Source organism: Acanthaster planci, linkage group LG19 (genome assembly GCF_054643075.1).
Source record: "Acanthaster planci isolate LZ-2023a linkage group LG19, COTS_SCS, whole genome shotgun sequence".
NCBI lineage: Eukaryota > Metazoa > Echinodermata > Asteroidea > Valvatida > Acanthasteridae > Acanthaster > Acanthaster planci.
In genome coordinates this window covers 8,742,011-8,754,363 of record NC_141795.1, presented here as the reverse complement: position 1 = coordinate 8,754,363, position 12,353 = coordinate 8,742,011, and the positions used below count along the sequence as shown (strand labels likewise).

Below are 12,353 nucleotides of genomic sequence, written 5' to 3'. Positions count from 1 at the left end.
CGCGGAAGCCCACTCACAGGTACAGGTACAGGTGGGTAATTTTGTAGCTACGGCTTCGGTTTCGCTGCAGGCGGCGGGTTTGACCAAAATGTGGTGGCGTCCTTACAGCGAGGCATGCATGCCGCGGGCGAACTTGATCGCGAGTCTCGAGATCATAGAGCTCTATGGTCTGATGATGGTCGAGGAAAGTGACCCTGCTGACTCCAGCCATCGATCGCAAGCTTACCCAACAAGTGTTTTTGATGTAGGCCTGAAGGATTTAAATGCCTACTTCAAACCAAAAAAACAGTGAATGACAGTGTCAATTATGCACCATTCGCACACTAGTGCGTCACCGTATGGTCGTGAATGCCACATTTCAAAAGCAATAATTAAATTTAAATTAAAAATTGGCCTATTTATGTTCATCGTCATTTCTGATGTCTCATGCATTGCTAGGTTATGTGGGTCTTACATCAATGTTGTCTTGTTTTGTCTTCCCTTCAACAGATAGGTGAACCGGGAGGAACAGGTAGGATTAGGAAACGGTGGTTGCATGCTTTGTCTTCACTATATTTAGGCCTAGATCGATTACATGATAAAGGTGAACAGGGAGAAACAGGTAGGATATGGTTGTTTGTAGCTCTACTACTAAGTGGAGTGTTAGTATTCCTCTTTTTTGCATCCAAAATCGAAAAGGAGGAATACCAATGCTCCACTTAGTAGCTAGAGCTAGGTTGTTTGATGTTCAAATGTCAAACTGGAAATTTGTACTTTTAAATTAAGTTTAAAAGTTTCAAAATTGCCTTTGGAGTTCTAGGAATTCTTTCATTATTACACCGTGGAAGGATTGAAGAGTCATTCTGTTACTGGGAAGGTAGTTGATATGTGGAATCCTTACCAATTTGGCATTTGAAAACAATATGTGGCCTAGCTAGTAGTAGCGGGATCCAGAAAGTAAGGATGGTTGAATAATTGAAGGAAAGTAGGCCTGTCAACTTTTCATGTGTATTTAAAATGATATTATCTTACCTTTGAAAGTAAATTCTTTTTGGCATGATCTTGTATCATGTATTTAAGGGGCTAAATAATGGAGCCCGTATTCTGAGTAACAAGGGCTCATTAGTTCACCTCTTTTAACATTTTGACATAGTTGGGGCATCCCCTGGGAAAAAAATTTAAAAATTATAAAAATGAGAAGAAAAACGAAAGAAATTTTAAAAAGTAGAGATGAAAGGGATGATCATCAATTTGCTTGGAAATACTCAAAATTGACCCCTTCCCACTGTTAATTGGTTACATTTGTTAGCTGGTGAGTGCATTTGGGCCCCTTGGAATTCTCCCACCCCTGGTCTGCGTAAGTTAATATTTTGGGGGGCCTGTAAAAATATGCTTCTTTAGCATCTGTGTGAGGGTAAAAATAAAAGATTGGAACTGAACTGAACTTTGAAAAGTGCCTTTGGTCATATGACAATCATTTATCTTCTCCTTCAGGTCCTGTGCCACCTTGCCAGGCGGAGATCGATGTGGCCAGTCCTGGCGATGTCTTGCCAGAGTGTGACGAGTCTGGATTCCATGCCCCAAAGCAATGCAACGCTGACAGAAGCCTCTGTTGGTGCGTGACGCGCTGCGGCGATCCCATCATGGATACCAAGGGGGGGCCGGACATCATCTGCGGTAGGTTCCCCCAGCCCTCGTTTGGGCCTTTACCCCTCAAGTTGCAAAAAGTGGGGGGCACTAACCCTGTGGCACCCCCACTTCTGCTGCCAGTGGTCCACAATTTGCAGTAAAAGTCAAAAGCAAGGTTGTGAGGCTTTTAAATCTAAGCTGTTTTGAATCACAAACAAGTTTCTAAAATTGCCTACCACCGTAGCTAAAACTTTGTATCAGGCTTGAGTCACATTTTCATAGCAAATCAAAACCACCTGAAATTATTTCTGAGGATGTTTTTTTAGCACATCTTTATAGTAAGTGCCAAATGAGGTGGTCTTGAGAGTAGAATAGATGGAGGATTTACGTAGCTTGGATGACACCAGGAGGTGAACATTACTTGGATGTTTCAGAGGAGAGAAACTAGAATCCTTCTCTAATCAATTTGTTTAAACTGATATCGAGTAAATGTGTAAATGATTTTCCCATTGTGTGGTTCAGTATTGCAGTCAGTTGGTGAATGGAGATTAAAATCCCGCAGCATTCAGTTTCATTGTTCAAACTAATGTTGATGAAATGTGAGCATCCATTTCCCATAATAGTTTGTTAGTGTGGTCTTTTGATGAAACCCAGTCATTTTGTTTCTTGGAATTTGAGGTAATAGTGACCAAAGAAACTTCTCGTTGTGGGTTTATGACTGCCGTCAATCAATAATTCTGTTGGGGAGTTCAAGCAGGATATATTTTTTTTGCACAGAGTACTGGGTGGGGAGTGGTAAATTGACCAGAACTTACCCAAAACTACTTCCCTGCCTCCCCCGTGTTTTTTTTTTCAATGACTCAATAACAGACATTTTCAGTTCAAGAAAGTTTTTCCCTGAAATAGTTTTGGGAAATATTCATAACTGTGAAAAAAGGAAGTTGAGAATTGAGTCTCAAGCTTCCTCCTTTTTTCCCCCCGTCCTTCAGAGCAAGATGACCCTCCCTGCATTCAGGAATTGGAGAGTTCCTCTGGTGGTCGTATGCGACTTGGGAAATTCAAGCCACGCTGCCACGAGAGTGGCTTCTACCACCACACTCAGTGCAAGGGGTCGGTGTGCTGGTGCACGGATCGCTGTGGCAACCGCATGGAATCATCCTCGTACAGCATTGGGAGAAGTGGAGTTTGTGGTAAGTGTACACATTTGTAATCTGCTCTGAGCGGCAACAAAAGAGGGTGTGCTTTACGTGGTAAAAAGGAAGTTGAGAATTGAGTCTCAAGTTTTCTCCTAAAATCCAAGTTTTCTACTACAACCACTGTTGCTATACCTCATGATTCTGGGCAAGCTTTTCCTTAGTTACATAAGAGATGCCTTGCAACAATACACTGTTCTCAATGGATAAGAAGGGCACTAAGGAACCAGTCCATCCCAGAGATGGTGGTCGCTATGCAAAAGCTTGCCCCAAATCACGAGGCATAGCAACAGGGTCTTTAGTCTGAGGAATTCAAATCGTCATGCTCATGTGCAATCAGATAACTCAGTGTACCAGATTTTATTCAAATTTAACTCGCAAATGGCTTATTGTTGACTATTTTCTCAGCAGTCAAATTTGGGTTTGAGCATTAATGGCAGTCTGACAGGCAAAAAACAAAATGGTCCCAATTCAAAAATTCCAGCTATCTCAATGAAGCCTTTATCAAAATTGTCATATACAATGTACACCAGTCATAATCCGTAAAAGTTGGTTCGGATCACCGACAGAACAGAGTGTGCTCTATGTACATTCTTCATGGTGCAACAGGACACCTCTCATTTTACCAAACAAAAAACCCAAGTTGTTGAGATTTGACTGTGATTTCCGTCTAGAGTTTGTGGTTATTATTGCAATTCGGCTTTCGTTATCGAGTGATTTTTCTGTTGAGGGCCATAATCTGATGTAATATTAGTGAAATGTTTTATAACCTGTTAAATAAATCCATGTTACCCATAAATGAAGACTAAGTTTGTCTTTAAGAGTTTTAAAAAAGAAAAATCATTACAGTGGTAAGTTTTAAGCTAGTCAACAGTTGCAGACACGTTGTATGTGCACAACCAAAATTTTCAAAGGAGGACTTTACCTCTTTGAAAGCTGGTCAAAGTTTAAAAGGCTTTGGCCCCAGAAAAAACTCCTTTGTATGCAAATTTACAAGTACATGTACAGGCATCTTGTAAACAAGTTTGTCCTTGGAATTTGGGTCGAAGTGTCCAATGTCATCAGTGGGCTGATAGCTTTGTCATCTCCAACTCAGTGCCGGGGGCCGGGTGGTAAACAAATTGCCCATAATGTCAGGGTGTATGAGTCTCTTGGGGGCGATATCCTCCTGGAGAATTCCCTGTAGCCTAATTTCTCTGGAGAGAGTTTCAAAGGCTCCGAACAGGCCCTGAACCTTACTTCTGACCTTAAATGTGAATAAAACAACCAAAAAACAAAAACAACAGGTGCAGATCAGTTTGAAGTATTATCTATATACTGTAAATATAATAAACTGATTCAGTCGCACGATCAGCCGTAAACATTTTGTATTCTCGTGGGGTATTACCTTTATTCTCGTGTACCAAAGAATTAGTGTGAGCAGTGCAGTTTTCAGATTGCTGCCATTGGAACCAGACTCTTTCCTGGGTTGATGTTTCCCCCAAATGTCCCTTATTCAAAATACTTTATTTTGCGACAAATAAGTGCACCGGGAATTCCTCCTTTTGGAGTAAATTCCAACAAACTGTTTCTTGAAATTCTTATGGGGTACTATTTAAGTAGCCCACAAGCATGACAAGGGCAATGTACATGTGTATGTTCCTCGTAGGGCACTTCCTTTTGTTCGGACATTCCACAAGGTACCATAAATTATACGCACTCCATCTTACCAGTTTTGGGAGTGCCATGTAGGTCATCGTTTAGTTGTCAATGCATATTCATATTTGTAAAGTGTACATATTTATGATCACTGGACCACTGAAGCCACATTATTAATACCATTCATCATTTGACTCAAACATTCAGAAAATCAGCTCCCTTAGGAGTACGTCGCTCATTGCTGTGATTTCAGGTGTGAAAAGCTGAATATATTCACAATAAGTTTTTCTGCCTTCACAGGCTCCAATTATATAATCGTGTGTGGAGTGAGACAAGTAGAGTTAATATGACCTGTGTGCTGGATGTGTGAATATGTGTGCACCTGCTGGATTCAAACCCCAACCTTGTGATCTTGGCAGCCAAAATGCAAACTACTATGTTAAAGTAACAGAAATACTGGTCAACTGCATGGACTTATGTACATAAAAAATGCGTCTTCAGCCCTGATTGACCGGTTGGTGATTTGGTGGAGAAGTTTCAATGCCTCTGTTAACCCTAACCGCCAAGAATATTGTTTGGCTTACACTACACAGTACTACAAAATACTAAGTAACAGTCTGAGCCTGAAGGACCTAGCGCTACAGATTACTACTTCTGGCTAGGTTACTTCCATTGTAATGTTACTTGTACAGAGAACAATAAAGCCATGCATTCATAGTGCCACAGCACTGTATGGTACATTGTCTTCTCTATTGTATCTTATGGCTTCACAGAACAATAAAGTCATGCCCTCTTACAAGCGACAGCGCTCAGTACTACATTTTACTACAAGTAGTAATTTGTAGTATAATGTAGGGTTAGGGTTAATGCCAAATTATGAGGTTTTTACACAAGTCCAGTTGTGCAGTTTCATAATTCATATTACTAGATGAGTCCACCGGGATGAATCATGGAGGAAGGTTGAGATCTACACCTATTTACTGTCACAAAGCCACATACTGTATGTATCACTGAGTTGTTATCCTGTATGTGACTGACCACATTATACATGTACATGTAATTTTGGTTTTTCAACACAGATTGTGACGATGGTGACTATGCCTGGAAATGTACGACCAACCCCTGTGACCTCGAGACCACTGCCTGCCCTGCCCACCCCGATGCTGTGTGCAAGCCCTCTGCCTGCGGCGCCTGTGTTGCCAAATTTTATGTCGGCGAGAAGGAGGTGGATTGTGCCTTGCCAGAACCCAGTGTCTTAGGTGCGTATACTTGAGAAACAGACAGCTTGCATTTACAAAGCGGAGTGCCCCAAAATGGAGGTGAACTTGAACATACAAGCGGGGCATATTTTTCAACTTGATTTTTGTCTTTGAACATTGTAAATGTGCAAAGGTAAGATTAGAAAATAAATGTTAGACTTCAGACACTCCCAGTTGTGTAAAATTCTCGGCCGAGTACTTTCCGAGTACTTTTTTCCTAAAAAGTTAATTTTAATCAAACAGTGATGGTCTGAAGTCATTATGTTGCTTTGTAATCTTACCTTTATGCATGTGCCATCACATGCCGATGTACTTCAGCTTTGTTCCCTCCTAACTAGTTAAATATTTGGTAGAGAACTTGGTTCTCAAAAAGTACTTGACTACATCACTAACCTTGGGTATGCACACATAGCCGGGGTGCCCGAAATCGGACAAAAGAGCTGGGCCTTACAACAAAAGAGCGTGCTCGGAACAAAAGACCAGGCTGCTGGGAATTGCCAACATTTTTTCAGATGTCAATAGTGGAGGAAATCCGTTATTGTTTTGGCATTTAGCTCGAGCGAATTACCATCGAGGACAAAAGCACTCCAGTACTCCACTGATGAGCGATACAAACCGCTGCATTCTAATCTGGCCCCTATTGGATAGATGCCAGCAGTGAACAAAAGAAAATTACATAACACCACACAATCTGGGCACTTTTTGCGAGGGTGCAGGACTGGCTGACATACTCCGGCATCAATAGATGTTGTCTGTCAGATTAGAGTAGCCACCAGACAGTCACACGATAGGGTTTAGGCATTCAGGAAAAAAGATATGAATTTTTGAAGATTTTTGAAAACCAAAGATATTGAAAAAATCACCCAGCATTAGACACTGCAATCCCAAAGGCACCGGGCAGCAATTGGTTAATGCGCCAGTGGAATTTTGAACAATTTTTTTCCAGATTTTTCTAACATTTTTATGGTGTAATATTTTAAGTGTTTCATAAATGCCACATCTTGTTGAAGTTGAAGGGAAATGATATTTTAAACTATGAGGACTTCAACTGAGTCCCCACATTTTTTAACAAATTGTTTGCTTGCATTTAATAAATGATTGATACATGTACATGTGTTTAGCATGTTAGCCCAAATTTTACTTGTGAAATAAATTCAAACATTAATTTTCAACGACTTTGTGCATGAAAGTTACATTAAGCTATTTACCAGTTTGGAATTCATTTGAGTTATAAATGCCAAACTCCTAGTGCAGTGTGTTAGTTCAATCCCACATAAATACTAGAAAGCCCACCAAAAGTCCTCATGATGCCATTGCACAAAAGTCCTCATGATGCCATTGCAAGTCCTCAGACATTATAAATTACAAGTCCTCACATGTCAATCGGTCCCCTGTCAGCTAGGTGAACTTCGACATGAACAAGCCCCTGAAAATCCATTACAAGTCCAACACAAGTCATTCAGTCTTGAGCCATTTAATTCACAAGCTTTTCAAATGAACCGTGACAAAAGCATTCCTTTGTTATTGTTCACCCTTTTACTTATGACTGGTCTTGCGAAGGGACTTGTGACAGGACTTGTGACAGGACTTGTGACTGGACTTGTGAAGGGATTCGTGACAGGACTTTTGACCGGACTTGTGAGGGGACTCGTGACAGGACTTGTGACTGGACTTTTAAAGGGACTTGTGACAGGACTTGTGACTGGACTTGTGACTAGACTTGTGAAGGGACTTATGACTAGACTTGTGAAGGTACCTGCGATGGACCCAACTTCAACACTGATTTGTATATGGAGTATTTGAAGGAACACTTGATATTATTTCATCAATAACCAGGACCAGAGCCAGGACCAGAACCAGGACCAGAGCCAGGACCAGAACCAGGCCCAGAGCCGGGACCAGAGCCAGGACCAGAGCCGGGACCAGAGCCGGGACCAGAGCCGGGACCAGAGCCGGGACCAGAGCCAGGACCGGAGCCGGGACCAGAACCAGAACCAGGACCAGAGCCAGGACCAGAGCCGGGACCAGAACCAGGACCAGAGCCAGGACCAGAGCCAGGACCGGAGCCAGGACCAGAGGCAGAACCAGAACTGACGTGCACCGACACTCACGGCACTAAGCACAAGGCTGCGGAGAGGTGGAAGATGGACAAGTGCATCGAGTGCCATTGCCAGAATGGGGAGGCGGTCTGCATGACACCGATGTGTGCCGGCCCACTGATGGGCTGGAAGTATTGTACCATCAAGGCTGGTATGGAGGATGCCTGCTGCCCGGAGTTTGACTGCGTGGGTAGGTCCAGATTCGTTCGCTGTGTCCTCTGTTTGTCAGTGTGATGTCATATTAAAAGGATCTGTGCAGTGTAATTTTTTTTTTACAAGAGTCCTTGAAAATGCAGTTGTATGTCAAGTTATCTTATTTTCAGTTTTTGTTTAAGGGTATTTGGCTATGTTTTGGGTTTGTATTATGTCTGATGCCTATCTCAATACATGTATTTGTGAGCAAAACCATGACGTCATTTAAGGGAAAGAACTCAATGATGCATTGACTTGTGCACTACAAATGGCTCTTTGTGTTTCTGTATTTGCTTGTTTCTAGACTTTCTTTAGTGATTCCATCGTTGTTTGAGTATGTGGGGATAAGCCAGTAAGCAACCTTTTCTCCAAAACAGTTTCATTGAGTGTGTTTTGGATTCACAATTTGATTTAAATTTGGTGATTTCCCATTGGATAGGCTGTCTGGACTCTGAGAGACTGAACCATTATGATGTGGGGGAGACGTGGAATGGAGAGGGTGACCCCTGTAATGCTTGTAGGTGCGTTGGCAACAACAGAGTGTCTTGTGTCAGGGAGATCTGCCCAGGGGTGAATCGTTACATCCCGCCTTTGTGTCGATGGGTGACTCTTCCCGGGGAATGCTGCCCGAGGGACCAAGGACCAAGTGGCATTGTGTGCAATGAACGTAAGTCCAAGGTTCTGTACGGTGCATTTTTTCCCTGATACATCCCTTGAAAATTCACCTTTGTGTCTGCCCTTATTTTCATTGTCTGTTTTGCTATTTTGAAGGATGCTTTTTTGCCCTTTTCATTGATATGCCAAAACTGTGATGTGCCTGGAAGAAAACCACTTTTCAATACATGTAACTCAAAAGAGGGATTGCGTGGCTGCCATCTTGCAGGCCAGTGCTTTCGTTCCACAGGGTATTCACAGAGGCCCTGTGGAACAAAAGAAATGCACTGCGTGATGGCTACCACGTAAAGCCTCTATGAGGATGTAAAATACTTTTTAATACAAAGGGGGAATATAAACTTGCACAAGAAGCGTGTACAAAAAAATTGCTAGGACTCTAAAAGATGGTTTTATGCATATCTTAGATTTTTCTCTGTCTCAGGCTTCATTTTTTTTGTCAAATCCACTCGTCGGCTTATAATACTCAAACTGAATGAAACTGCTTATGTTTTTGCATCAACAGCTTACAATCTGACACCACTGCATAAGATCAAGATAAGCCTTTCTGTTGAGCTAAAATAATTCCAAAGTCAGGGTCATAAAAGACAGATACAAAGCAGAGACTTATAAACTCTCTTAGATGCCGTAAGTTTTGTTGCTGTCAGTTTTGTTTCCGTCAGATCTCATGTCTGGCACTGTTTTAATTTTTGTTTATGGCATGATGTTTCTTTTGTACAAATGCAGCACGAAAATAAGGATATTGTACAATTTGTCTTCAAGTAATTTTCAGCATTTAGTACTGTTGCAAATGGGACGTTTCTTCCTTTATAATTTGCCTGCTGTTTTTTTATTTAACTCTTTCTTGAGACATTGTGGTATTTTAAGTCTAACCTGTTCTGCAGCAGACCCTATGTATTGTGTTTTGTACCCAGTATTCTTTTGTTAAGATGTTGCCCAGTGGGCTGACGGGTTATGTAATGGCCCTTTTATTATTTTCTGGGTGCACATGTATTTAAGAAGTGGGTTGTACCATGCTTGGGTGCACTCATCACACCACAGCCACCCGTCCAGCCAGGGGCTCTGTTCTTTTTTCAACTGTTGCCAACCTTCATCACTCCAGCCAATGTCCAATTGGCCCTCCAGCTTTACACTGCCTGCAGATACAGCGAGTCACCGCTGTACTCTTCTCCTTCAAGTTAACAGCTTACCACATGCATTGCATGTAGAGACAGTGAGTCTCCGATGTTCTCTCTCTCTTTCAAATTGATGGCCCAAACCAACCGATTTTGCGGCTCTTCCTAGATGGCCTAGGACCAGACAGGTTCTGAGGCTCTTCCTAGATGGCCTAGGACCAGACCGGTTCTCTGAGGCTCTTTCTAGGTGGCCTAGGACCAGACTGGTTCTGAGGCTCTTCCTAGATGGCCTGGGACCAGACCGGTTCCGAGGCTCACCCCAGATGACCTGGATCAGACCAACCGGGTGCACCAGCCAGTGCTTCAGCCAGCTGTGCCTGAGTTGTCCCTCCGCCACAGAATACCAATAGTCAACTTGACAGCACGCACCCAATCAAATCCTCAACAACAACCTATAAGTAATTATTTAATTTTATAAACAATTAGTAACCTAGATTTAAATTGCTTTAATTATTATTATTTTGGTATGTAAACTGAATAAGTTTCTGTAAATATAGTTGATGGTTTCCTTTTCTCTGCTGTCATGTTCATCTGTCGTGCCCTACTTCATTTTGGTTCTTATGAATTAGTTGCACGTAACAGTACAATGTTTTAATATTCATGAGCCTACACACCTTGGTATTTCCACATCACTTACCACTAGGGATAACACTATTCTGTTTACCGTAATGTTCCAAATATAAGCCGTGGCTTATATGCTTATTTTCACACTGGAAAATGTCTCTGTGAGTTATATACGCTGGGCAGCTTATGTGGTAACTTTTGAAGGATAAAATCATCAAGAAAAGCAGTGCCCGGGCCATGCATACCACGTGCAGGTGGCGCTGTCATGGTTTCGTTGGTTACTGTTTACATCTGATAATTCGAACCTCGGAGAATAACTCCCCGAGTCATGGAGTCGCGAAACACATGTACATGAAATGTACGTGTCATTTTAAACTTTACTAGCTCTGCTGTGGCAACATTTGCAGTGGTTATTTTCCCATCTTTTATTCATTCTCATGGTGTATTTTTTGCCGACAAATAGTCACTAATATACATAATAATTACAAATATATTTTTAGTTGTTGTTATCTAAAGATTTCTGTCTACTATTAAATACAAATCAACAGCTTCGACAGTGTACACGTACCTTCATGTGGCAGATCTTTCGTCTTTTCACCGATCGTGGTCAGTGTGACATGCCACAGAATTTCGGGGTTTTTCACTGGGTTTTTCTGATGACATGTTAATGAGGGCGCTTGTCGTGGCTGCCTCGTTGATTTTTAGCTGCTCAAATTTGTTCGACTTTTATCATCTAAGATCTTCTGTTTCAATTGTCTGTTTTTATTGGACTATTGTGCCTATTTTGAGACTGTAATTGCTTGTTTGTGACCGTCATTAGGTTCTTGGCCGCTGATAACGATTTTGATGTTAGTTTTTAAGCATGTACACATGTATTCAGAAACTTTAGAATCAGGCAGCTACATGTAAGTTATTAACAATAGGTACTAAAAAGAAGGATCACATTTCCCCAGTTCCAATGTGAGGACTCGAACCAAGGTCTCGCGGCGGGTTTTTCATTTTTGAAGCGATTTGGGTTTATTTATTTTTTGGGTTTATTGGCGTCACAAAAACTTTGAGATAACCGGATGTAGTTTTATGGACAGTTACAGAGATTTTTTTTTACAAAGAAGCCTATTCTTTGGCAAGAAATAGTTGGCCTACGAGATAAAATGATCTTTTGACTTAATCGACTTTGTTGTACGCCCCCGACCGCATAACTTTTGCCGGCCGCTGGAAAAAAGGGGCAAGAGCTGATGCATGGCCCACGCAGAACAATCATTCAGCCCGCAAAAATTATTAAATTTAAGGACTTAGAAAGGACTTATTTGTGACACCCATTTGAAATTTTCTTAAATTTGTTAGGATTACACATGTAGGATTTCAAGCTATTCATGGTGACAGACGACTAAGATGGAAAGCTTGCGGTAAGCACCATGCAATATCTCTTTTTGAGTCTGTGTGGTTCTGATAAGAACCGGAGAGGCTCAATGTTTCGGACAGTGTGCTCTGTCCGTCGTCAGGAGACTGTCTCCTGACGACGGACAGAGCACACTGTCCGAAACGTTGAGCCTCTCCGGTTCTTATCAGAACCACACAGACTCAAAAAGAGATATTGCATGGTGCTTACCGCAAGCTTTCCATCTTAATTACACATATAGTAGAACCATTGATGCGCCTTGCGGGTGCTTCAGCATGCAGCAGCTTCGTAGTTGGATCATCAGCACTGCAGTGCAGCTTACATATATATGTGGTGTGGCTTACACGCCGGTGTAGCTTATACGCCAGTGTGGCTTATAAATACGCTGGTGTGGCTTACACGCCGGTGTGGCTTACACGCCAACTTTAAATCTTAATTTGCTGATTTTTGCATGTTGAGGCTTACGCACTGGGTGGCTTATATTCTGAAAATTACGGTACATAAAGTAATCGTCGTGCTTCATCATGAGTTGAGAAAATAAAATGATTGTCACG

General features: G+C 41.8%; 1 protein-coding gene across 19 annotated transcripts in view; it reads left to right on the top strand.

Moving 5' to 3' along the window:
* LOC110990153 (uncharacterized) overlaps positions 1–12,353 on the top strand; it is a 52,003-nt gene that overhangs the window by 1,791 nt on the left and 37,859 nt on the right. For 14 of the 19 annotated variants that reach the window (XM_087130029.1, XM_087130025.1, XM_087130028.1 and 11 more), the window contains exons 3-8: positions 490–601; positions 1,474–1,656; positions 2,598–2,798; positions 5,519–5,698; positions 7,535–7,987; positions 8,429–8,656. In XM_087130029.1, coding sequence (XP_086986155.1) covers positions 490–601; positions 1,474–1,656; positions 2,598–2,798; positions 5,519–5,698; positions 7,535–7,987; positions 8,429–8,656 — 1,357 coding nt within the window. The remainder of the gene's footprint in view (positions 1–489; positions 602–1,473; positions 1,657–2,597; positions 2,799–5,518; positions 5,699–7,534; positions 7,988–8,428; positions 8,657–12,353) is intronic. The other 5 variants (XM_087130033.1, XM_087130031.1, XM_087130034.1 and 2 more) reach the window with 3 other exon arrangements.